The sequence below is a fragment of the Trachypithecus francoisi genome, unplaced genomic scaffold (genome assembly GCF_009764315.1).
Source record: "Trachypithecus francoisi isolate TF-2019V2 unplaced genomic scaffold, Tfra_2.0 Lachesis_group1, whole genome shotgun sequence".
In the NCBI taxonomy this organism is placed as follows: domain Eukaryota; kingdom Metazoa; phylum Chordata; class Mammalia; order Primates; family Cercopithecidae; genus Trachypithecus; species Trachypithecus francoisi.
The window spans coordinates 64326940-64354821 of record NW_022681454.1 but is presented as its reverse complement, the minus strand read 5'-3'; the positions used below and the strand labels follow the sequence as shown (position 1 = coordinate 64354821).

Below are 27882 nucleotides of genomic sequence, written 5' to 3'. Positions count from 1 at the left end.
CTGCTTCATCAGTCCAGCTATTGCTACTTCTGTATGCTTCACGAAGTTCCGGTGCTGGGTTTTTTAGCTCCATCAGGTCATTAATGTTCTTCTCTAAACTGGTTATTCTAGTTAGCAGTTCCTGTAACCTTTTATCAAGGTTCTTAGCTTCTTTGCACTGGGTTAGAACATGAGTTCCCCTCTAGCTCAGAGGAGTTTGCTAATATCCACCTTCTGAAGCCTACTTCTGTTAACTCAGCAAACTCCTTCTCCATCCAGTTTTGTGCCCTTGCTGGAAAGGAGTTGCAATTATTTTGAGGAGAAGAGGCATTCTGGTTTTTGGAATTTTTTTTTTTTTTTGTATTTTTATGCTAGTTTTTCCTCATATTCCTAGATTTATCTACTTTTGATCTTTGAGGCTGACCATTGGATGGGGTTGTAGGGTGGGGGACTTTTATGTTGATGTTGATGTTATTACTTTCTGTTTCTTAGTTTTTCTTCTAACAGTCAGACCCCTCTTCTGTAGGTCTCCTGCAGTTTGCTGGAGGTCCACTCCAGACCCTGTTTGCCTGGGTATCACCAGTAGAGGCTGTGGAACAGCAAAGATTGCTGTCTGCTCCTTCCTCTGGAAGACTTGTGCTGTGGGGGGTGGGGAGAGGGCCTGATGCCAGCTGGAGCTCTCCTGTATGAGGTGTCTGTCAATGCTTGCTGGAAGTTCTCTCCCAGTCAGGAGGCATGGGGTTCAGGGACCCACTTGAGGAGACAATCTGTCCCTTAGCAGAGCTCAAGCACTCTGCTGGGAGAATCCTCCTTGTCAGGATCCACTGTTCTCTTCAAAGCCGGCAGACAGGAAGGCTTAAATCTGCTGAAGCTTTGCCCACAGCTGCTCCTTCCCCCAGGTGCTCTGTCCCAGGGAGATGGGAGTTTTATCTATAAGTTCCTGACTGGTGCTGCTGTCTTTCTTTCAGAGATGCCCTGCCCAATGGGGAGGAATTTAGAGAGGTAGTCTGGCCACAGACGCTTTGCCATGCTGTGGTGAATTCTGCCCAGTATGAATTTCCTGGCCTCCTTAGCACTGTGAGGGGAAAATCGCTTACTTAGGTCTCAGTAATGACCCCTCCCCCTACCAAGCTTGACTATCCCAGGTTGACTTCAGATTGCTGTCCTGGCAGTGAGAATTTCAAGCTAGTGGTTCCTAGTGTGCTGGGCTCCATGGGAGTGGGACCTACTAAGAGACACCACTTGGCTCCCTGGCTTCAGCCCCCTTTCCAGGGCAGTGAATGGTTCTGTCTCACTTGGGTTCCAGGCACCAGTGGGGTACAAAACAAACAAACAAAACAACAACAACAACAAATCCCCTGTAGCTAGCTTGGTGTCTGCTCAAACAGCTGCCCAGTTTGGTGCTTGCAACCCAGGGCCCTGGTGGTGTTGGCAGAGAAGGGAATATCCTGCTCTGCGGATTACAAAAACCATGGCGAAAGCATAATATCTGGGCTGGATAATACAGTCCCTCACGGCTTCCCTCGGCTGTGGGAGGAAGATCCCTGGCAATGCAGAAACACCCTGCCTTCTGCATTGGTCCCACTGAGTGCTGCAGACAGGAGCTGTTCCTATTCAACCATCTTGCCAGATCTCCATCTTCTGGAAGTTTTACTGTTTCCAGTCTTATGTTGCCATCTTTCTTCCATTTTGAGTTGATTTTTGTGTATGATAAAAAATAAGGGTTCCATTTTTTTCTTTTGCTTGTGGACGTCCAGTTTTCTCAGCACCAGTTTTGGAAGAAACTCATCTTTCTTCATTGAGTATATTTGAGACTCTTGTTGAAGATCAATTAGCTGTTTGAGACTCTTGTTGAAGATCAGTTAGCTGTATATATTCATGGATTTATTTCTAGGTTTTCTAGTTTGTTATGTAAATCTGTATCTATTCATGTGGCATAACATATGTGTTAATTTTTGTATGTTAAACTATCTTTCATTCTAGGAATAAACTTGCTATGTCTTTTAGGAAAGAAGTGATGCTAAGTCTGAATACACAGTAAAAGCCAAGCAGCACTACTGGTATTGCAATCTCAAAAGAATGAGTGAGACTTTTTACATAATTTTATTCTTGAAAATTTCATTGGCAAAAGTAAAAACAAAAACTTCTGCTCAAAATGAAGCCAAAATATTCTGAGTATTTGCAAAACAATGTTGATACTATGAGTGGAGTTCTTAATGTTGTTGTGTTCAAATACAATGTGTGAAACATAATGAAGCTCAGTGACTTTTGTGTGTAACTTTTGGATTAGAATAACAAATTTCATTATAAGTCCATAAGGTTTTATATTATTGTTATTTTTCATAGTTTAAAAATCATTGACAGAGAATAATTCCAACTAAAGTACATATTAAATCCCTGGAAAATAAATTTTGACTTAACGGAATAAGTTGTGAAAAGATGTTTTGTCACAAGAAAAAGGAAATCCTCCATTTAAAACCCTCCATGCCGGAATAAAGGAGGAGTCCCATCTTTCGGTCATTCCACTTCAGGCTTTTGATATAACTAATCCCATTTCTTCTTCTTTCCTGTTTTGGCAAGCTTTCGGAAGCAAAACAGGCAACATTTTGTGATGATAAATATCACAGTTGCCACGCAGGCCAGAAGGAATGCTATCACATCCAAAGAGTGGTACTGGATCCAGGTGAGGTCGTGGGCTGCGACCCGAAGGTGCTTGGCTCCTTTGTGGCGCATAACAAACTCAATCCAGAAGACTGCTCGATCCAGGGGCTTCATTGGTTGATCATGATGAATTCTTGATAATTTCATGGCATTCTCTTTATAGCTGAAGGAGGAACATAAAGATATCAACATTAAAAGTAAATTTATTGCTTAAGCATATCAAATCTATGGATGGTCTTTGAAAAGTGTCACACAAATAATTCAAAGTAAGTGTCATTGAATTGACATAAAATTTGAATGTTTTCATATATGTCGTTACAGAAAGTTTGGTTTTTAAATTGGAGTTTTATAATTGACAAATACCTTTAAAAATGAAAAATGAAATTTTAGGTGGGAAAGTTAACGTCTTTCTAGGACAGAAAATATTGTGAGCCACACTCTAAGTGCTATAAGTAAGATAGTGAACATAGAATCTAGGAACGATCATTTTGGTATTTTCAATTTTTTAAAAAATTTTTTTGAGACAGGATTTTACTCTATTACACAGGCTGAGTGCAGTCACATGATCATGGCTCAGTGTCGCCTTTCCCTTTTGGTCTCAAGTAATTCTCCACCTCAGCCTCATGAGAAGCTGGGACTACAGCTGCGCACCACCATCCCTGGCTATTTTTTTTATTTTTTACTTTTTTAGATATGAGGTCTTGCTGTAGTACCCCTACTGGTCTGGAACTCCTGTGGTCAAGTCATTCTCCTGCCTCTACCTCCCAAAGTGTTGGCCCTACAGACATGAACCACTGTGCTCAGTCCATTTTGATATATTTAAAGAGGAATTGTGTCACAACTGGTGAAATGTCTCCTAACTAGTTTCTCAGCTTCTACTGTAATCTTCTGTCTTCTACCGTATTTTCTTTCTACTAGCCAGAGTATTTTCTAAATTAATATCCAATTATGACACTCACCTGTTAAGAATTCCATCTAGTTTCTTGTTACATTAAGAATAAAATCCAAATCTGACTTTGGTCTATAGAACTTACAAAGGCACCTACTTGTTCTAACACTTACCCCTATACACTGTCTTCTAGAGACAATGGCCTTCTGTTCTTTAAACTCCTGAAGGTGTTCTCATGTTAGCCCCTTTACACTTTTTGTCCCATGTTTCTCTCATTGAGCATTCTTTCTTGCAACTACTTGAGGTTTGCTTCTATTTCTTTTTGAGGTTTCTCTTTAAATGATACCTCTTAGAGAGGCTTTTCCTGGTCACACTATAGGCACCCATAGGATTTCTTCAGTGCTTCATGCTTATTTTGCTATTTGATTTCTGGAACTTTAAAATATGCTATATATCTTCCACAATAAAACTTTGAGTAGGAAATACATAGGATAAATGTATATACACTATGTGACTATCTCAAAATTTTAAGATTATCTTAAACATTATCCCAAAGTGAAGACACCAATTTATCACAAACTGCATAGAAGAACTCTCTTCTCCTGGGCCATTTTAGTCACTACCTTTATCCTCAAATTAAGTATCAACCTGAATTCTAATATCATAGATTAATATTGATTGTTTATATAATTGAATTAAATAATACATATTCATTTCTGTCTTTGTTTAGCAGTTGTTTAATTGCACTGGTAAAAAGTATTCAGTTGATTGACAAAGACCACAGATGATCTCTTCATTTTATGATTAATGGATATTTGTGTGGTTAACATTTTTGATCCTACTAATAATTATGGTATTAAGATATATGTATATTTTACTAGGTGTACATATTTATTCATTTTTGTTGGATGTATACTTGGAAGAATAGTTGATGAGAGAATGGTACATTTATAAGTAGAATTTTTTGTTGACTGAATTTAAAAAATATATTTTTTTATTTTAAAGAATTAGAGATTGTTTTTAGTTTTCAGTTTTTGGATTTATAATTTATTTCTAGTATGACTAGAACATATAATTTTTATGAATTGGAATCTAATACAACTTACTTAGCATTTATTTATGGCCCAGCATATGCTCAATTCAGGTAACCGTCTGCTTCATATAATCTTTTTTTTTTTTTTTTTTTTTTTTTTTGAGGCAGAGTCTCTCTCTGTCACCCAGGCTTGAGTGCAATGGAGCAATCTTGGCTGACTGCAATTTTCGTCTCCTGGGTTCAAGTGATTCTCATGCCTCAACCTCCTAAGTACCTGGGACTACAGGTGCTCATCCCCCACACCTGGCTAAGTTTTGTATTATTAGTGGACACAGGATTTCACCCTGTTGGCCAGACTGGTCTCGAACTCCTGACCTCACATGATCCTCCCACCTTGGTCTCCCAAAGTGTTGGGATTACAGGTGTGAGCCACTACACCCGATCTCCATATACTCTTTTAAAAATATTTATTTTCAGTACGCACACACACAACCAGAGAGATACATGGATACATATATACACATATATGTGCAATATATAAACACACACACACACATATAAAACATAGGTTACATTTAATTGTATACTTCAAATGTTTTATTTCCTTAAATAAAAGATTTCAAAGATCGTTATTTTGTCTTTTTTTTTGGTCTGTTTAAATTTAATGTGAGTACTGGTAGGTTCACTTTTTTGGTTTTTTTTGAGATGGAGTCTCGCTCTGTCACCAGGCTGGAGTGCAGTGGCACTATCTCGGCTCACTGCAACCTCTGTCTCCTGGGTTCAAGTGATTCTCCTGTCTCAGTCTCCCGAGCATCTGGGACTACAGGTGCACATCACCATGTCCAGCTAATTTTTGTATTTTCAGTAGAGATGGAGTTTCACTATGTTGGCCAGGAGTATGGTCTCGATCTCTTGACCTCGTGATCTGCCCTCCTCGGCCTCCCAAAGTGCTGGGATTACAGGCGTGAGCCACTGTACTCGGTCAGTTTGCATTTTTTTTAAACAGTTTTATTTTATTTTAAGTTCCAGGATACATGTGCCGAATGTGCGGGTTTCTTACATAGGTATACACCTGCCATGGTAGTTTGCAGCACTTATCAACCTGTCATCTAGATTTTAAACCCCTCATGCACTAGCTATTTGTACTGATACTCTCACTCCTCTTCCATGCCCCAAATGGCCCCAGTGTGTGTTGTTCTCCTCTCCGAGTCCATGTATTCTCATTGTTCAACTCCCTCTTATGAGTGAGAACATGTGGTGTTTGGTTTTCTGTTCTGTGTTAGTTTGCTGAGGATAATGGTTTTGAGTTGCATCCATGTCCCTGCAACAGACATGATCTCATTCCTTTTTATGGCACATAGTATTCCATAGTGTAAATGTATCACATTTAATTTTTTAAAACGTTTTTATTATACTTTAAGTTCTAGAGTGTATGTGCAAAATGTGCAGGTTTGTTACATATGTATCCATGTGCCATGTTGGTGTGCTGCACCCATTAACTCATCATTTACATTAGGTATATCTCCTAATGCTCTCCCTATTCCCTCCCCGCCACCCCACAAAAGGCCCCAGTGTGTGATATTTCCCTTCCTGTATCCAAGTGATCTCATTGTTCAGTTCTCACCTATGAGTGAGAACATACAGTGTTTGGTTTTCTGTTCTTGCAATAGTTTGCTGAGAATGATGGTTTCCAGCTGCATCCATGTCCCTACAAAGGACATGAACTCATCCTTTTTTATGGCTGCATAGGATTCCATGGTGCATATGTGCCACATTTTCTTAATCCAGTCTGTCGTTGATGGACATTTGGGTTGGTTCCAAGTCTCTGCTATTGTGAATAGTGCCACAATAAACATACACGTGCTTGTGTTTTTAAAGCAGCATGATTTATAACCCTTTGGATATATACCCAGTAATGGGACTGCTGGGTCAAATGGTATTTCTAGTTCTAGATCCTTGAGGAATTGCCACATTGTCTTTCACAATGGTTGAACTAATTTACAATCCCACCAACAGTGTAAAAGTGTTCCTATTTCTCCACATCCTCTCCAGTACCTGTTGTTTCCTGACTTTTTAATGATCGTTATTCTAACTGGTGTGAGATGGTATCTCATTGTGATTTTGATTTGCATTTCTCTGATGGTGAGTGATGATGAGCATTTTTTCATGTGTCTGTTGGCTGCATAAATGTCTTATTTTGAGAAGTGTCTGTTCATATCCTTCAACTACTTTTTGATGGGGTTGTTTTTTTCTTGTAAATTTGTTTGAGATCTTTGTAGTTTCTGGACATTAGCCCTTTGTCAGATGAGTAGATTGCAAACATTTTCTCCCATTCTGTAGGTTGTGTGTTCACTCTGATGATAGTTTCTTTTGCTGTGCAGAAGCTCTTTAGTTTAATTAGATCCCATTTGTCAATTTTGGCTTTTGTTGCCATTGCTTTTGGTGTTTTAGACATGAAGTCCTTGCCTGTGCCTATGTCCTGAAAGGGTTTGCCTAGCTTTTCTTCTAGGGTTTTTATGACTTTAGGTCTAACATTTAAGTCTCTAATCCATCTTGAATTGATTTTCATATAAGGTGTAAGGAAGGGATCCAGTTTCAGCTTTCTACATATGACTAGCCAGTTTTCCCAGCACCATTTATAAAATAAGGAATCCTTTCCCCATTGCTTGTTTTTGTTAGGTTTGTCAAACATCAGATGGTTGTAGATGTGTGGTATTATTTCTGAGGGCTCTGTTCTGTTCCATTGATCTATATTTCTGTTTTGGTACCAGTACGATGCTGTTTTGGTTACTGTAGCCTTGTAGTATAGTTTGAAGTCATGTAGTGTGAGACCTCCAGCTTTGCTCCTTTGGCTTAGGATTGTCTTGGCAATGTGGGCTCCTTTTTGTTTCCATATGAACTTTAAAACAGTTTTTTCTAATTCTGTGAAGAAAGTCATTGGTAGCTTAATGGGGATGGCATTGAATCTATGAATTACCTTGAGCAGTATGGCCATTTTCACAATATTGATTCTTCCTATCCATGAGCATGGAATGTCCTTCCATTTGTTTGTGTCCTCCTTTATTTCACTGAGCAGTGGATAATAGTTCTCGTTGAAGAGGTCAGTCACATTCCTTGTAACTTGGATTCCTAGGTATTTTGTTTTGTTTTTGAAGAAATTGATGTATCACATTTTCTTTTTCTGGTTTATCATTGATGAGCATTTGGGTTGGTTCTATATCTTTGATATTGTAAATAGTGCTGCAATAGATATACATGTGCATGTGTCTTTATAGTGGAATGATTTATATTCCTTTGGATATATACCAAGTAATGGGATTGCTAGGTCAAATGGTGTTTCTGGTTGAAGATCTTTGAACAATTACCACACTGTTTTCTATGATGATTGAACTAACTTACATTTCCACCAACCATGTAAAAGCTTTCGTATTTCTCCCCAGCTTCTCCAGCATCTATTGTTTTTTGACTTTTTAATAATTGCTATTCTGACTGGCATGAGATTGTATATCATAGTGGTTTTGATTTGTGTTTCTCTAATGATCAGTGATATTGAGCTTTTTTCATAAGTGTGTTGGCTGCATAAATGTCTTTTTTACGAGAAGTGTCTGCTTAGGTCTTTTGTGCACTTTTTGATGGTGTTGTTTGATTTTTTTCTTGTACATTTGTTTAAGTTTCTTGTAGATTCTGGATATTAGACCTTTGTCAGAGGGATAGATTGCAAAAATGTTCCCCCATTCAGTAGTTCACCTGTTCCCTTTGACGATAGTTTATTTTGCTGTGTAGAAGCTCTTTAGTTTAATGTGATCTCATTTGTCAATTTTGGCTTTTGTTCCAATTGTTTTTGGGTTTTTATCATGAAATTTTTGCCCATACCTATGTCCTGAATGATATTGCCTAGGTTTTCTTCTAGGGTTTTTATGGTTTTGGGTTTTACATTTAAGTCTTTAATCCATCTTGAGTCAATTTTTGCATAATGTGTAAGGCAGGGGTCTAGTTTCTGTTTTCTGCATATGGCTAGCTGGTTTCCCTAGCACCATTTATTAAATAGGGAATCATTTCCCCATTTCTTGTTTTGTCAAGTTTGTCAAGGATCAGATGGTTGTAGATGTGTGGCATTATTTCTGAGGGTTCTGTTCTATTCCATTGGCCAATATCTCTGTTTTTGTTCCAGTACTATGCTGGTTTGGTTACTGTAAGGTGTAAGGAAGGGATCCAGTTGCAGTTTTCTTCATATGGCTAGCCAGTTTTCCCAACACCATTTATTAAATAGGGAATCCTTTCCCTAATTACTTGTTTTTGTCAGGTTTGTTAAAGATCAGATGGTTGTAGATGTGTAGTGCTATTTCTGCGGCCTCTGCTCTGTTCCATTGGTCTATATATCTGTTTGGTACCAGTACCATACTGTTTTGGTTATGTTCTTGTAGTATAGTTTGAAGTCAGGTAGCACGATGCCTCCAGTTTTGTTCTTTTTGCTTAGAATTGTTTTGGATATACTGGCTCTTTTTTGGATCCACAACAAATTTAAAGTAGTTTTTTTTTTTTTTTTTTCTAATTCTGTGAGAAATGTCAATGGTAATTTGATGGGAATAGCTTTGAATGTATAAATTACCTTGGGCAGCATGACCATTTTTACAATATTGATTGTTTTTAACCATGAGGATGGAAAGTTTTTCCATTTGTTTGTGTCCTCTCTTAATTCCTTCAACAGTGGTTTCTATTTTTCCTTGAAGAGGTCCTTCACGTCCTTTGTTAGGCATATTCCCAGGTATTTTATTCTCTTTGTTGCAATTGTGAATGGGAATTTATTCATGAGTTGGCTCTCTGCTTGTGTATTATTGGTGCACAGGAATTCCTGTGATTTTTGCATATTGATTTTTGCATCCTGAGGGTTTGCTGAAGTTGCTTATCAGCTTAAGGAATTTTGGAACTGAGATGAAGGGGTTTTCTAAATATAGAATTATGTCATCTGCAAACAGAGGCAATTTAACTTCCTCTATTCCTATTTGAATACCCTTTATTTCTTTCTCTTGCCCGATTGCCCTAGTTCACATTTAAATCCACCATCTTATTCTACATATATATGTATATTATTTTCTAACTTAAAAAATATATATACTTTAAGTTATAGGGTACATGTGCACAACGGGCAGGTTTGTTACATATGTATTCATGTGCCATGTTGCTGTGCTGCACCCGTTAACTCGTCATTTACATTAGGTATATCTCCCAATGCTATCCCTCGCCCCTCCCCCACCCACAATAAGCCTCAGTGTGTGATGTTCCCCTTCCTGTGTCCAAGTGTTCTCACTGTTCAATTTCCACCTATGAATGAGAACATATGATGTTTGGTTTTCTGTCCTTAACCTGTTTTATGTTTCTTTGCTTTTTAACTGTTTTTGAAGTATTTTAAATCATTTCTCGTCTTACTAATTTTTTGGTAAAGTGTTTTTAATGTATTTCCTTAGCTGGTACCACCTTACATCATCATAATATTTGTGGGACTAGTAGACTCTGAACTGATGGTAGCTGGTCTAGGCATAGCATTTTCCAAATTATATCCTTCGGATAATGGATAAATTAAGTATTATATATTTATTTTATCAATATTAAAACCTTTGTGTTTCAAAAGGCACCTTCTAAAAAGTAAAAAAATCTATCTGTCCATAGTGGAAGAAAATATTTGAAAATCATATATTTGATAAGGGATTGTATCTATAAAATATAAATAATTCTTACGAATCCGTAATAAGATAAATAGAAAAATGATGAAATGTTCACAAGATTAAAATAGAAATTTATCTAAGGAATATGTGTGAATGGCCAGTAACACATGAAAAGATGGTTAACATCTTCAGCCATAAGGAAATGCAAGTGAATACCATAATGAGAGACCACTTTACACACCCTAGAATGGCTGTAATAGAAAGACAGGTGATAACAAGTGTGGGGAGAGTGTGAAGAAATTAGAGCCCTCATATCCAGCTGGTGGTAATGAAAAATGATGCAAATACTTTGAAAAACAGTTTAGCAGTTCTTCATGAACAACAATTTCCCATACGCCTCAGCAATTCCACTCCTAGTGTCTCCTCAAAAGAAGTAAAAATATATTTTTACACAGAAAATATGTATAACAATGTTTGTAAGTGCCAAAATTGGAAAGACCTAAAATGTCCATGACTTGACAAATGGGTAATTTTGGTATAAACATATCAAAGAATATTATATAGAAATAAAAATGAATGAGTTCTGATATATCCAACAACATAAATAAAACTAAAAATGATTATGCTAAGTGAAATAAGTCATTTACAAAGCACCATAAATTGTATGATTTCATTTATATAAAATATGTGAAGAGAATAATCTATTGAGAAACAAAGTAAGTTGGTAGTTTTCTAGGACTAGAGGTTTATTGGGAGCAACTTCATGCATTATGAGATCATTTATGAGTTCATAAAAATGTTCTTTAGGGTTGTGGCTTTGTAACTATGTAAACACACTAAATATATTTAGATTTTAAATTTTAGTGAATGTTATGCTATGCACATTATAATTCACTATCAAATTTCTTAAAAGAATGATAATAATAAAAAGAAATTTTTGAGAAAGAATATATTCATACTTTCAGAAATTTTAGGTATTGAATTGAAATATTTTATCATATTTCTCTAGTTACATTATTTCTTTTTATTGTGTATTCTATCATTAAAACTATTTAAAATAATTATCTACATATCTTTAATTTTTTAAAATTTTATAATTCATTGCAGTCATTGGTGACCCATTAAATCTATGGGGTTGAAATGTAACTTTGAAATAACTGTCTGGTGGAAAATAAGAGCAGATTTTACATTGGTTAAATCACTTCAATCCCTTCAAAATTAGTCTCTTAAAAAAAGGTTAAAACTCATATTCACTGTTGACAAAATAATTTATAAATACCACCTGGTCACAAAACTGTAATACTCACATAGGCTCATTAATGACTGACTTCAATGCATTGAGCAAATCTCTACTTGACATGGTCCTGATATCCACACTGAGGGCTGCTCCCTTGACTTTCATGTGAACAATGTTATCATGTTGATCTGCAAACAAGGGAATGCCCACCATAGGGATCCCATGGTAGATCGCCTCATAGATGCCATTGGTTCCACCATGAGTTATAAAAGCTTTGGTTTTGGGATGACCTAAAAGTGGATGAATTTTAACAAAAATATTAATTGTAAGGCACAGGAATTCAATAAGAAATGCACAATATAAGGAACTTTAAGCAACAGTGTTCCCTAGGTAACATTCTACCCACAAAACTGCATTGAAATTGTTTTCAAATTTTGGAGGAAGAAGCACCTATTTCTGCTGGAAAGGTAAGTGAATGCTACATGAAAAGGTCATGGTGTGTGTATCTTCACAGTGGAAATATAAATTTAAAAGATTGCCAGGTGAACAAAATGAAAAAGCATATTCTTAACTAAAAAATTTAAATGTACAAAAGAGAAAAGTATAAGTTTGGGCATAAAAGAACATGGTCTCTTAAGTGTTATAAAAATGTAGTCACATTTATGTATTTAAAAATATTTAAATACTTAAAATATTTAAAATATTTAATTTTTTTTTAAAGGCAGCAGGGTAGGAGGCAGTAGGCTGGAGGTAGTGCTGAGGAAGGACCGGTTACACATCATCACGAAATGTGTTATCACTTTATGATAAAGATTGGTGATTTATTCCCATAGAAAATAGAGACACTGGTAATAGAATAGTGTCTGTTATTTTTCAGTGCCTGTTGAAATAACCCTGCAGTAGGGGAAAGAACAGATGTAAAGCTGTAGAAATAGGAGACAGACAGAAAATCCAGGATGTTATTTAAACCTGTAAGAGGTAATTACACCTGAATAAAGAGATTTTTATTCTGACCGTAAAGAATGTGACTGTATGTAATAAAATGCCAACTACTATAGTGTATTCTTTTTATACTAAGACTGGAAAATAAATATAAAGTAGTTAAATTTGATTTTTTTTTTTAGTTTTCTGATAATAAATGTTAAATCTGTTTGTTTTATGTTGAACTATTATCACTCTAATTGACTGTTACTAATATATTCAGTATTTGTTCTCCAGAGTCTTACCAAGAAGGTCATTCTGGGGTAACCACTTGTACAGTCGAGTATTGGAGCCTAAAGTATTTGGCTTCTTGCCATTAAATTTCCATAGAACCTGTTGGGATAAGGAGAATACCTTGTTAAATGAATAGAACTCTAAAAATATAACATGTGTCAAAATTCTGAAAAGATTAATAATCAGTTAATCCATATAAAAGATGAAAAAATAAGAATTGATGTCAAGTAATGAGAACTATTAAAATTCTGAGGTAAGTTGAATAACCACATTTAATGTCTTTACTTTTATAATCAAATTGGTATATAAAGAAATAATGGCGTTTCCAACATAATAGCTAGACACATGAGATTGTGAAAGGAAAATAAAATAAATCTTGGCGTTCCCAAATCTATGCTAAAGGATAAAGTCAAGCTGCTCAGGGCAAACCTACCTCCCATTCTATTTAAAGTCACCGCTCAGCTCACTGAGATAAATGCATATCTAATTGCCTCATTGAAGAGGCTAATCAGAAACTCAGAGGAAGTCAACCATTTGTCTCTTATCTACCTATGACCTGGAAACCCCTTCCTTGCTTCAAGTTGCTCCGCCTTTGCTTCTAGTTGTCCCCCATTTCTGGACCAAACAACTGTTCATCTTATATGTTGATTGATGTCTTATATATCCCTAAAATGCATAAAACCAAACTGTCACTGCACCACCTTGGTTGGACACATGTCATCAGGACCTCATAAGGCTGTGTCATGGGTGCACATTTTCAACCTTGGCAAAATAAACTTTCTAAATTAACTGAGACCTGTCTCAGATATTCAGGGTTCACATTTTGGTAACCATGAAGAGATTATGAGTGGAGGTTCCCTGACCTTTGACAAGTGTCCTATCAGTGCTTGGTACTAGCCTGAGCTAACTTTATGGCTCAAAAAAATAAGACAATTGACTGAGGTCTGGAAGCAATCCCTCCAGAGAATCCCTGATACCTCAAAATTCAATCAAGTTCTAAAATTTATTTTGCTGCACAACTCCTTTTTTTTTTTTTTTTTTTTGGAGTTTTACTTGCTTCCCACAAGAAAGGAAAGATTTCCTGTTTCCATGACAATGGAAGGCAGGTAATTCTATGGAGTTTGAGCTGGCTCCCAGGAGGGAGGATCAGTTTGAGGTTTCTTTCCTGCTTCTAGGATGGCAGAGGGCAGTTTTAGCCTGAAACCCATCCTTAGGTAAATAGCTGAATTGGGGTTTGTCTGGGTTAATGTTTAACAACAAGCCGGTCTTAATTTCTCCTTAACATTACAGTGCTTAGTGATCACATTTTTGAGAGTTTTTTTTTTTTTTTTTGTACATTCCAGTATTTCTCCCATCAGATTTGATGAACTTTACCGACTTGATCAAATCTGAGTGAGAATTCCAAATTGTGGGTAACAAAGCCTGTCTAATTTGGCTAAAATTCTATGCAGATGCAAAAGAGAAAACAAAACAAAACAAAACTTAAAAACCATGTGTTTGGTTTCTGTGTTTGCTTCCTGTCTTAAAAAAAAAAAAAAAAAAATGTTCTTTTGTTTACTTTTGTTCCACCCTATACTTCCTTTCGCCTTTTGCCATTTGCAGTACCAAAAATCTAGAGAAGGCTTCTAATGACTTGAACTCTTTTAAAGAATTCAGAACAAAAGCACCCCTCACCCCTTTGGGGGTGTTCTGTTTTCTTTGTGGAGTTTCAAGAGTTGTAGGCAGATTTTTGCTGAGGTCCAAAGCTCTGTTTTCCTATGTTGAATGACCTGATCTCTTTGGCTTTGAGATTACCACAGATTACCTGGTACTGTGAGAGGATTTTGCCTTGGCATGTGTAATGGTAGATGAGAGGTACAAAGTAGGGAGTGGTTGAGTACAGTTTACAGGAAGTGGTATTGACCGTTGTTATTTTTTTCCTCCTAGGAAGTTGTTGTTTAAGAATCCTAATTCTAGTTAGGAGATGAATTGTAAAGGGTCTCCTCTATTGTTTTTATTCCCAAAATTAATCTCAATTTGGCTTGTCTGTGTGGATTTGCGTGAGAAACTGAACTGTGGTTTACATAGGTAAATGAGAGACTGAGTTTTCTCAGCTCCAAAGAGAAAGGGCATTTGCTCCTCCCAGTCATATGTCACCCCTAAGTGAAGGAGGGCCTTGTGGGAGTGTCTGGGGGTTGACCCCCTGTGACATGGAGTGACCCTGCAGAGAAATCCCCAACAAAAATTAACTTTTTTTAAAAAAAAAGGCTAATCCAGGAAACACATATTAGGGTGGATCACCCCACATTTTGAGCCCTTTCAGAGGTCATAGACCTCTGGAGAGAGAAAATGAGACATGTAAGAGGGTGGAAACAACTCAGTGGTGACACACTGTGGAGTACTGCCCACCAGCAGCACACATTGATTCACTACATGTAAACCCTGGGCCACAGCTCAGTTCCTCCTTTTAAGAAAAAAAGTGGGAAACAATCTAAGAATGAGGAGAAAACAAGAAGAATGACCCTCTGATATCTCTTGGTAGGTTTTATGACACCTGTACTTGGCAGAGTTTATGAAAAATCAAGGTAATATGGTCTTTGTGCACATATACATTAAGAACCCTAAAGTTGTCCTGCAAACTATAGAGTTCCTAAATTCTCTCTTTTTAAAAAATTTTCTTTTCTTCTTGCTTTAAATTTGCTTTTATTTTTCTATTAAGATAAAAACCACTGTTTGGATTCAACAGGCTTTTGTCTGCAAGCTGGTGAATTTTTTTTTATCTCATGGCTAAAGTTCTGAAGTAAAAGCCATAAAATATTTTGTGTATGTGTGTGTATATGTGTTTGCATATATTTAAAAGGCCATTATAATTTCTATAATTTTATGTTTAATTGGCAATTAAATCCATTTTACTTTCCTTCTAGCACACCAATTTTTTTCTCTCTGTACCTTATGATGTAAATTTTGTTTTTTGATTTTCACTTGAAGGGTTTCTTTTAATATTCAAATGTAAGACTATTTAGCTTACAACTGCCTATGGTGATCAAGTATTCATACAGATTACCTATTGAAACAGGTTATCAAGAATTTGAAAGTTTAATATGGCAAAAAGTAGTTTTCATATATCTATAAGATGTACTTCTGTTGGCATACTTAATACATCTACATATTTATGTGTTTTGTACACAATGTTTTACTACTGAAAATATATAAAAGAGCTCTAATTGGCTTAAGAAAATAAAAGTGCTTGAATTAAATACTTTGCCAGAAAAAAAGACTACTCAAATGCTCTTTCAGGTTTGTGTAACTTAAGTAAAATCTTTTATAAATAAGATAACTTTACAATTATTGCCAAAGTATAATACTAGAAATATATTAAGAACTGCCAGCATACATTTTTGTTTGTATTTATTAATCAAGCAATTTCATACCTATTCTTGCCAAATACTTTAAGTTGCCAAAATTTGACATAAGAGTTACAAAACTGTAACCAATCCCAAAGCAGAATGATCTTTGTCTAATTTTTAATAAATGAGACATTAATAATTGGTTTAATGAAAATAGCTACATATTGAATTAAGTTAGATTATCATAACTTCTAATCTTGCAGCCTTAAGCAATCTAGTCCACAGGCAGTAAGGTTTGTTTTGGGAAAAGACTGTTATCATTTTTTATTTCAAAGTTAAACTATAAACTAAGTTCCTCCCTAAGTTAGTTTGGCCTACACCCAGAAATGAACATGGACAGCTGGGAGGTCAAAAGCAAGATGGATTTAGTTAGGTCAGATATTTTTCATTGTCTCAGTTATAATTTTGCAATGGCAATTCCATAAATTTAAATGATAACTATCACAGTTTTCATAAATAATCTAGGTAAATGACTAAATAAAGTAATTAGGTAAATGTGATGGGAAAAATACTTGCAGACAAACTCATAATTTAGAATCTAAAGTTATATTAAATTAAATAATAGATATTTCATTGTTTGGGTAATTTCCAAAAAAAAAAAAAATGGTAGGAAAACATTCTTTCTAAAAAATAGTGTGTATTTTTTTAAAAAGGTGAAGAAGTGTTGTCTAAATCAAAGCTTATTTAAAAGTTATGTATAAAACAAGGTAAAAAAGGAAGCAGGAAATAAGAGACATGTAAAGAAAATTATAAAAATAAAAAGCTGGCCGGGCGCGGTGGCTCAAGCCTGTAATCCCAGCACTTTGGGAGGCCGAGACGGGCGGATCACGAGGTCAGGAGATCGAGACCATACTGGCTAACACGGTGAAACCCCGTCTCTACTAAAAATACAAAAACTAGCCGGGTGAGGTGGCGGGCGCCTGTAGTCCCAGCTACTCGGGAGGCTGAGGCAGGAGAATGGCGTAAACCCGGGAGGCGGAGCTTGCAGTGAGCTGAGATCCGGCCACTGCACTCCAGCCCGGGCGACAGAGCGAGACTCCGCCTCAAAAAAAAATAAAAAATAAAAAAAAATAAAAAGCTTTTTGTCTTTGTAAAATGCTTGAAGAGAAATAATTTTATATGAGCAAGAATCTTGTATGGTAAATTTAGTTCTAGAATAAAATTACCAGTTGTGTAAGAAAGAAGGATGTTCAGAACAAACCAGAAAGTCCAAGCATATCATGAATGATCTGTGTAAGTCACAATAAGAAGATTTAAATAACTTTTATATGATCAAGTTGTCTATAATTAATGGTCTTTCTACAGATTGGGCTTGATATAAATAAAAGCACTATGACTAAATAATTGGTTAGAATAATAAAATTTTCTTAAGAGATTGATTTACTCTTAAAATATTATAAGAGATTTTATTTTTTTTAAGCCAAAGTTTAACTTTTATTGCATCTCACTGTTTTTGGTTTTCTCTCCCCTTTTGAAGGATGTGAAATAGTAACACTCTCCTTCAACTCATTTTCAACTGATATAAGCCTTTTTCCTCAAGTTCTGTTTGTTGTGGCATAATGCTAACAGTGTTTTCTAAAAGCTATTCAACTCCTCAAGGTCCAGGGTCTATCACAGAAGAGGTGGGTGTATGAGATTGCAATAACTGATACTGAGTGATAAAATAAGTTCAGTTTATCTATAAATTAATCATTAGCATCAAAGGCACACTAATGCATGACCAACATATGGGCCCCTGTGTCAGATTAACAAGGTTTTCTTGAAGAATAAACTGACTTCTTAATAAAGATTATAAAGGTTATGAAAAGCTCAGGAAAGTTATATCTTATGGTCAATATTATAATTTTATAGATTGTTCATAAAATTTTGAAAAACAAACTTATTTGACTTTATGCTGTTTCATTAGGGCTTATGTTTGGAAAATTGAGTCTCCTCTCTCAAAAGATGAAGATTTTTGCCTTTTTTTGAAATCCTTGAGTTACCACTTTCGTCAAATTAACGATTTATTTTACCTGTGATATCAAGTGTTTTAAACTTTTGATATTTGACAAATTTTCCAAAATCAAATTATAAATTATGTTTTTTTTCTGACCTAAGTAATCCTTTAAGTTATTAGTTTCCCTAAAGTCCAAAAATGACATACTTTGGCTTATTTGGTATAAAAATCATACAGGAAACATTATCAAATATGAAATGATGTTTGGTCTTTTTGAGCTATATTTATATAAATATGTTGTTGGTATGTCTTCCAAAATTATGGGAAACTTCTATAATTCTGATATGACTTAGTGTGTACATTATCAGTAATAATTATATTTGTTATGCTAAATTATTGTGTGCCACAGAGATAACAAATTTCCTTGTCCATTGTGTCTTTGACTGAGGCTGCCCTAAAACTTTTGTCATCCACAGACAATTGTTGTCTCACTTTGGTCCTCTTTAGAAGGTGGCTTTATAATCAGCTATAAATTTCTAACAGGTGCTCTTGAATAAAAGTTTTTATAATTTTGGAGGTGTGACATTAGAATAGAAGAAAAACTTTCAGGATTCATGGAGAACTAAAATATTCATGAATATCAAGCAGAACAGGAATTAACTACATGGACTGAACTAATAGAAAATTAAGTAATCTTTCTGACTTTGCTTAAAACATTGCTGATCTTTTTTTTTTTTTTTTTTTTAGAGTCAGCAAGGAATCTTTTTTGAGCTATTAACAGCTTTTAGCAATTTAATATACTCCTATGAACAAAATTTAGAACATATTTGTTTCCCTCTACTGATTTCTTCAGAATTTGGAAACTATTTGTGAGTATTTTTTACTTTTGTCAATACAGTTATTTGCATAAGTGCAATAATTATCTATTTTCATCTATAACAAAACACACTTGGAGAAACTGGTTATTTTACCAAGGCTTTAACTGGAATGGTGTGCTTTCCTTTAGGGAATCAAACTTGACTTATGCAGCCAACAAAAGCCTCTTGGGAAAACTGGCCTCATATCTTCATCTATAAGGATTCCTTACCTGTGGTAAGCAAAGAATGTAACTTTCTGACAGGTCCAGGAGCTCCAACTTTATTTTGGAATCCCAAGAGTACAGGAATTCACCCAACCCATAGGTATTTGATGGTACAAATCTATGGCTTGCCTCAGCTTTAAAAAAGTCCTATCTGGGATTCTTTCTATAAGACAAAGTTCCATCAAAGCCATGTTAAAAGCCTATGTAAATAAAAAATTATTCTTCCTCCTCTGTATACAAATAATCAGGCCAAGTATAATAAAGCAAATCAGTTCTACCATGGTTTGTCTTTAGTCTTTAGTCAAATTGGGAAACTGAAGAAAGAAAAATTATGTTTCAAAAATTACAGTACACCTGTTGTTAGATTCTAGTCTTGCCTAATGTTTTTTTTCAATTTTTAATACAGAATTGTCTACAGTTTGGACTGAATTCTGATTTTTCATGGCTACAAGTCTTCAAAATAGTGTCTTCAGATTTTTTCCTCCCCCTCTCACCATCTTTCCTAATTTGGAGTCACTGTAAACTAAGCCATGCTTTCATAAAGTCCTACAAATTAAGCTAGACAACTTAAACTTCAGAAGAAAATAACAGCAACCAATTTACATACATAATCCACTTTCATACCTGCCTACTGATTTATGGGCTTCAGAGTAATGTGGCCTATATTAATTTTACAGAATTGTTCTTCTGTTTGTTTTTGTTTTTCTCCCTTCCTTCCTTTATTTTGTCTTCATAGGACAGGAGACTTCACAACCTACTAAAGATGAACTTTCCTAATAACTCAGAACCTGCTTGTCTAGGAGTAAATCATCCTTGCCATTAGACATCAGATGAAAACCTGACTTCAGAGACTTATTTTCTTCTAAAATGCTTTCTCTAAAAGATTTTTTTTTTAAAAAAGGGGGGGAAATATAAAAGGAAAATAAGCCTTGGGGCCCCAAAGTCACTAAGCTAATCACTGCCTCCTATTCTACCCAAAGTCATCCCTCTGCTCACTAAGATAAATGCGTATCTGATTGCCTCCTTTGGAAAAGTTAATCAGAAACTCAAAGGAATGTCTCCTCCCTGCTTTAAGTTGGCAAAATAAACTTTCTAAATTTACTGAGACCTGTCTCAGATATTTGGGGTTCACAAGATTATCAATGAAGTATTCAAATATTTAAGAATTTTTAGGCAGTCTTAATTCTAGTAAAAAAAAAGTAGCAAATTAGTAATAACCTATACCTTTATTTTACATCCTTTATACTAGCTGTAATCTTCCAAATTTAATATAAATTTATTAATTTTTGAATGATATTGGAAGAATCTACTTATATCCACTTTTCTACTACTCATAAGTTATTTTATGAATTTGATATCATTGATTACAAAAGACTAAATCTTTAAACTGAGCCTATGGTAACAATGTAGGAAAAAGGAGCCCATTGACAATTTGTGATTAACAATACAGATGCTGAAAATGTATAAAATTATATTTTGCTACATTTTGCTTAACTGATCATTCACACTTAGATGATGTCCTACATAACATCGATGGCACTGCTATATTGTCAGCTATAGCCAATCATTACCATGTCTAGTACCAAACTAAGGTACTGATTTTAGAATTCCCAAGTAGTCTTTACATACTGGAGTAGAATTTACAAATGTTGATCTTGTATTTGATATTTATTTATTGTATTTGATATGAGAGTGTTAAAGTAACTGTGTTTTCAGCAAAAACTTTCATTGGTCATTCAGAGAGGGCTATGTGAGATAAGAAACTAAAGCGCAAACTGAAAATACACAAAGATTGTAGGTATATCCTGTAGATTAGAAAATAAATTCCTATCCTGTTTATTTATATTTCCTGCTCCTTCTTCAATCTGGAGAAGGCACTAATCTGATTCTTAGAGCATAGTCTTTGTTGGGCCCATTTAATAATGCACACAGTCTCTCCTAAAAGCAGGATTCTATCTCCATTCTTTTCATTACATTTTTCTGCTTAAGACATTAGCAGCACCCAAGCCAACAGATCGGACAAGTTTTTCTTTTTCTCTAAATCTACTTGGCTAGGTGGGTACCTCCAGAGTAGTAATTTGTCTGACTAGGACATTCTTTCACTGAGTGGCACCCTGAACAGAACACTAAATAGACCTATTCCAATGCATGGGAAGTAAAAGCAGCCAGATTGCTTGGTAAGCTGAAGATGTATGATGCATTTCAAACTTTTTTCAATACCTGCTTATTGTTATTGTGATAGTAGAGTAGCTTATTAAAATGTAACTGCTTTTTGATAATATCTACAGTGTATACAGTACTTTCTAAAATCCTGTAAACCAGAGGGAGCAAATAACAGGGCAGAATTTAGTGATTTCTATGTACATGCCTACAATACCATGATAATACCAAACTTCACTAGCACCTCTTAAATGTATTTCCTTCTGATCACAATATTCATGCCAACATTATCAACCAAAATCCTTCTCTTTATGATTTTAAGATCTTCCATATATGTTTTTGTTTTGAACAGATGTCTGAGATAATTAGAACTATCATAGCAGTTAAATTTTCAGGCAGAACATTTCTGTAATAGACTCTTGAAGAGTTAACAGATTCATTTAGGAGCCACCCACAATTAAGGCACTTTATCTAACCTTTTGTGGGATCTGGGCAAGGGCTGATGCAATCATGTTGGCACTTTCTTCTGAGATGTTACTGATCATCGACCCCAGAGAAAACACCACAATACCATTTTCTCCAGAGCTCTGGACAAACTCTTCCATTTCCTGTGAAGAAAGAATTTGTTCTATCAGAAAAGAGCAACAGCACAGAAAACACTATTGACAGGATTGTTACAAACATCTAAGAAGAGAAAGTCAGAAGCTATTGGAGTAATTTTTTTAAACTGACCCAATCATCCAGTTTCTTTGAAAGATGTCTAATATAACATATATGGAATCTTTTATGCAAATTTGTGTAAATATGTTTGCATATGCATGTATGTATGTGTGTGTAGGGAAGAAATGAAACAAAGCTATGACACTGCGGTAGGAGGAGATAATGCTAGAAAATATTACACCCAGACTCTTTCTTTATAATATTACAATTACTAACATAGGTTATTGGAAGGTGGCTTTACTTGGTTTTAATTCTATTTCTTTTTTTGGAGTTCTACTAAATCTCGTGTGTTTATTTGGGACAGTTTTATTTTATTTTTTTCTGTTCAGTTCTTTTAGTTAGGAGTCATCGGAGCCATTGCATGACTATGAGCAATGAGGAAAAGTTAGTTACAATAAGAATGATTTTATATCTACGTTTCTTTAGCTTCTTTAGCTCTCTAATCCTTAATATTTCACTTAAAGTTAGAGTTTCCTAGACTTACCCTACTACCGCTCACTACCCCCGACCCCTCCCCCCAACAAAAAAACCTTAGAAGCTGAAGTATAAGAATCACTGACATTCAGCAGTCTGGTATTGTGGTTTGGAATTTCTGGGAAATAGTTCTGAGAATTCCATTTATAAGACAGTATTATATACTATATAGTTACATAATTGAGTGATCTTATTTCTCAGGTCATTGTTTAGGTATGACTCGGACATCTTTGTCCTGATATCACACTGTGAAATTGATGTGCTGATTGGTAACTGAATGTGAGGGACCCTCATCATCACTTTGCTGTGTCTCACAGGGAGCAGTTGCATCACAGTGGGAGAGGTCACCAGGCCTTTCTCCAGTGGAGACCTGCTCACCCTGTAGAGTAGCTCCCTCACACTATATGAAGCTCCTGGTGAATAAGTGTTTGCTTAGAAATGATTGAGAATTATTCTGACTTATGTTTCCGGATGTGTTCCTGTTTTTAAACTTAAATCCATTCTAATTCCACATCGCTCAATGTATTCTCTCTCACGCGCGCGCGCGCACACACACACACACACACACACACAGAGAGAGAGAGAGAGAGAGAGAGAGAGAGAGAGAGAGAGAGAGAGAGAAATGTAGACCCATACATTTCCTGGATATCATATCAAAATTGTATACCCATCTTTTTGTTGCTGTTATCCCTTTTGTTCTAAATTCTTTTTTTCTCAGTAAAATAATGACCAACCCCTTCTATCATAACAAATATACTTTCTGGTCCTAATCATTGGGGTAAATTTCTTTATAAAACTGTTTACAAATAAAAAAATTCTAAAGTATGTCAGTGCACACCAAATATTGGTATTTTTGAAAAATGTAATTTAACTTTATGACATCTTTTTTTTTTTTTTTTTTTTTTAGATGAAGTCTTGCTCTGTCATCCAAGCTGGAGTGCAATGATGCAATCTTGGCTTACTGTAACCTCTGCCTTCTGGGTTCAAGCAATTATCCTGCTTCATCCTCCTGAGTAGCTGGGATTAAAGACATCTACCACCACAACTGGCTAATTTTTCTGTCTTTAGTAGAGACCTGTTTCACCATCTTGGCCAGGCTGGTTTTGAACTCCTGACCTTGTGATTCACCCACCTTGGCCTCCCAAAGTGCTGGGATTATAGGCATAAACCACTGCACCTGGCCTGACATCAGTTTTAATTGGAGAGTCAGTGTATAGCTATTAGAGAGAATTCACTAGGCATCCAGGAACTCAGTGTAATTGCAGTTGCCTGTAGCCACATTTAATGTAACTTGAGTTCAATGTTTTATCTCATTCACTGCAAAAGCCTTCTTCATCCACCCAGTATTGAAGTAATAAAATATTTGTTTATAGACAGATCAGCACTGATCTCATTCTGTGATGTCTTTAGGAAAGTAATGTTAAGAGAAGATCAATGTAAGTAGTCTTGTAAAAGTGTGAAAATTTAGAAAAAGAAAATAATTTTACCCATATCTCTGTCTAGAGATATCACCAACTTAAAATGAGTACCATTTCATTATAGTTGTAATTCTATTTATATAACCCAATGTACATACATGATGCTTATTTCAAAAATTTTAATCTCATTGTATATGCCTTTTCATCTTACAAAAAGTTGTGATCTTGTTCTACTCATCATTTTGTTCCTTAGATTCCAACTATACCTGTACTATGGTTGACAGAGTAATTAAACATTTTTTTGAAAAAAGGATTGTAATGGCATGGCATGCACATTGTATAAGTTTTTAACCATTTCTTAATGTAAGATATTTGAATTATTTCCAGAGATTTTTAGGTGAATATTTGCTGCTAATATTGAATCTTACCATCATGATTTATTCTCTGTATAGTTTCATGCATAAAGGAAATGCCTATATGCATTTTTAACCAACCCTTTTTTCAAAATCTCCCTAGTAATCCTCGTCAGTCTTTAATGATAATAACATTCACATACTTGTGATAGTGTAGAAATATATAATTTTCTAATGGCCAGTCCTTTTTTTTGACCTCCCGTATTCCCCCTCACTCTGAGTTAAACACTCTGAATGAAAAATATCCTGCCATTCCTTCTGAAAATGTCAAGCAAACAAATCAAACAGGAATACATTACCTTAGGCAGGGGTTTGGCTGGTTTACAGTGAAGTCCTCCAACAAAATCAACATTTGGTAAGAATGGGCGAGGAAATTCAAAATCCCAATAGGTTCGAATGAGCCACATTTCAGCTTTCCGCATTGTCTCAAATAATGTAGTGGGTCTTCCTAATGGAAAAAACAAAACAAAACAAAAGGTAGCTAACACAAGAATTGTTATTTGAATATGCAGGTATTTTCCTGAAAGGACTTGGAATGACACACCAAAAGATATATAAAATGTCTGTGCATTGATAAAATATATATACATACATTTATATATAGTCATAATTTAATTTTTATGTATTGCATATGTTGCTCATATGTATATATAAGGAAGGCAAAGTATTCAGAGATCTGTAAAAAGAAATTGCATCTTTAACGTAACATCAGTATATTCACAATCATAAATAATTATTAAAATAAGTAATTAATATGGTTTGGCTGTCCCCACGCAAATCTCCTCTCATCTTGAATTATAATCCCCAAAATTCCCATGTGTCCATGGAGGGACCAAGTGGCAGCTGATGGTATCATGGGGTGAATTCCTTCATCTTGTTTTCATGATATTGAATGAGTTCTCATGAGATCTGATAGTTTTATAAGTGTCTGGCATTTCCCCTGCTTGCACCTCTCTCTCTTGCCGCTAAGTGAGAAGATCCAAGCTTGCTTCCCCTTAGCCTTTCACCATGATTCTCAGTTTCCTGAGGCATCCCAGCCATGTGGAACCATGAATCTATTAAACTTCTTTTCTTTATAAATTACCCAGTCTCAGGTATTTCTTTATAGCACTGTGAGAGTGGACTAATGTAGCCACTATGAACTTAAATACACATTTATCTTCTCTCTGAAGGTGCAATAGTAACAAATATACATTTAGACAACTCTTTCAGTTCCACAATTAATTCATCTTACCCATGAAAACAGCTTTCCAGGAAGTACTCTAGTCTCTACAATTTATTAAGCTAGTTCCTTGATCCTTGGTTCTCCAAGTAAACCATGAGATTTTTTAGAGTAACACTGAAATCTTCATACTACTACATCTTGGTTCATCTTAAGGTCTTACTATAATTAGATTTTTAAAATAAATATATTTACAAATGAGAACTAAAAATTTTTCAGAATTTATTGACACAGAGATATGTGCTCTTCCTTAACTTGGCCCATATTTTATTTGATGGAGAGATGCAGTTTAATAAAATACAGATTAAAAGTTAGATGTTCACTTTCAACAAGATTTCAGTTTTTGAAAGAAATAATTGTCAAGCTGTTAGTGAAGGAATGTATAAACATTAGAAATCTCAAGTTTTAGGCTTCTGCTTCTGGAGTAGAGTCACTATATTTCTCAACTGTGAAGGAATTCTTGTTATATGAAAAAATTTTAATTTCTAAGTGAGAAAACTGAGGTACTCAAAGAGAAACAAATTCCTCAATCCTGCATTACTAATTTTTCTAGAAATATGTGTAAATACCAAATTTATATGTCTGCCTTCATGAAGATGTTTTTTGAGGTATCTATTGATTTTTTTTAAAGATGAAAAAATGTATAGCAAAATGATATGTGATGAAATCATAAGTGCTTTACATTGAAGGTTTATGATTCTTTGGGTGTCCTGTAGTAGTGATGGTCCCAGGGTTCTAATTGATTCTATAAGGTCAACATTCTATAATATTTTTGAGATTGATAGATCATCTTACATTTGCAATTTGTAATTTTCCTTAAAAACACTATCTTCTGACATAGTATTTGTATAAGCTCACTTTCAAAGGCACAGAAAAGTTAGGACTTAATAAGCACTAATTGGACACATGACTTACCTAGAACTTCACTGTAAAACTGGTCCCACTTCTTTATATCATGTATTTGAAACCAAAAGTCAAAATAAAGCTTATGTATCATATTCTTTATCCTCTCTGTGAAAGTCATTTGATCACTTAATTCTGACATAACAACAGGTACATAGGAGGGAGGGAACAGAAATCCTCCACCATTCTTCTCAAATGTGTAGCCAACACTGAAGCGGAGGCTGTACAGAAAGGGTATGTTAAACAGCTCAGCCAGTAGCTCCCCACAAGGATTAAGGGCATCTGCCAGAATGACATCAAACTTTGACTCTTGTAGTTTTGTCATAAGTTTCTTGTTCAAAACTGCATCTTTACAGAGCTTTTCACTATAGTAATAATATTCCCAACACAATTCTTGTACTTTTGAAAAATATGACAAAAGTGTACTGTTTGGAACACTATATATCCAAATATTGAGCAGTTTCATAAGAGAATCTTCCATATCATTTTTAGTTAAAGATGTAGGATAAACTGCAAATGTAATAGCAGATGATTTACTGTCATTGACAAAAGTAGAAGCCGAGGATGTCAACACAGTCACTTCATGACCTCTTCGAGCAAGCTCTTCCAGGATTGTCTTCATATTTATCCAATGGCTGTATTCTGTGGGCCACACCAGTACCTTTCCACAACTCCCAGAGCTAAAATAACAACTGAGCTGTAACAGCAGAAAGACTGAAGTCCATTTCAGAGACATCCTGGTCTCATGCAATCCTTCTTTTCCAGTTGCTGTTTCTTTCTGTCATTTCTCATACTTAAATCTGAGGATAAACCAATCAAGTTAAAATACAACTGCTAAAGTTAAAAATAAACACATAATATTAACAGTCTGAATAGGTGCATGCCAAGGAGACAAACAAAAGATAGATGACCTCATATTTATTTTAGTGTGTTAGGTGTTCTTTTGTGTTTACAAGTACTCTAGTCAAACAATCACTTTTATGACCTAGCATATGTAATATGTAAGTAATCTCTCTTATGTAATTATTTTATAATGCTGTTAAGAACAGTGGCAAATGAGAGGCTCCTGCAACTTCAGTGCCCTGGACACAGAGAGATGAAGTAATTATACAACACAAAGAGCATTTTTAATATTATGGTGCAAGGAATGCCTTCTAAAACTTTGTTGACATATAATTCATATACCATATGATTCACCAATTAGTGTGTAGAGTTCAATGTTTCCTAGTATATTCACAGAATTTTACATCCACTACAACAATCAGTATTACCTCCAAAAAATTATATACAATAGCCTTTAACCCCCTACTCTGAAATTTTGCATCCATCCTACCCTAGGCAACCACTAATCTAATTTCTATCTCTATAGATTAGCATTTTCTCTACCTTTCAAAAAATAAATGAGGATTTTCCAGCGATCATGGCAGATGGGATGAAATTTCAGCTCTAGACAGAGCAGCATGTGGAGGCTTGCACTGTGAATTTTAGCTGC

The 27882-nt window shown here is 35.2% G+C and overlaps 1 protein-coding gene across 1 annotated transcript; it reads right to left on the bottom strand.

Moving 5' to 3' along the window:
- Positions 1-2066: 2066 nt before the first annotated feature.
- LOC117085538 (UDP-glucuronosyltransferase 2B20) lies at positions 2067-27293 on the bottom strand. The gene is made up of 6 exons (XM_033214533.1): positions 26403-27293; positions 24565-24713; positions 21717-21848; positions 12689-12776; positions 11533-11752; positions 2067-2803 (listed from the first exon to the last, which is right to left on the bottom strand). Exons 1-6 carry the CDS (start codon positions 27124-27126, stop codon positions 2524-2526), a joined length of 1593 nt encoding a protein of 530 aa, XP_033070424.1. The 5' UTR covers positions 27127-27293; the 3' UTR covers positions 2067-2523.
- Between the last annotated feature and the right edge of the window lie 589 nt (positions 27294-27882).

Coding starts and splice junctions, on each gene's coding strand:
- LOC117085538 (XM_033214533.1), bottom strand. CDS start 27,126: ATGTCTCTGAAATGGACTTCAGTCTTTCTGCTGTTACAGCTCAGTTGT. Junction 24,714..26,402: donor GTTTTACAGTGAAGTTCTAG/GTAAGTCATGTG, acceptor TTTTTCCATTAG/GAAGACCCACTACATTATTT. Junction 12,777..21,716: donor TTGCCCAGATCCCACAAAAG/GTTAGATAAAGT, acceptor TTATCCCAACAG/GTTCTATGGAAATTTAATGG.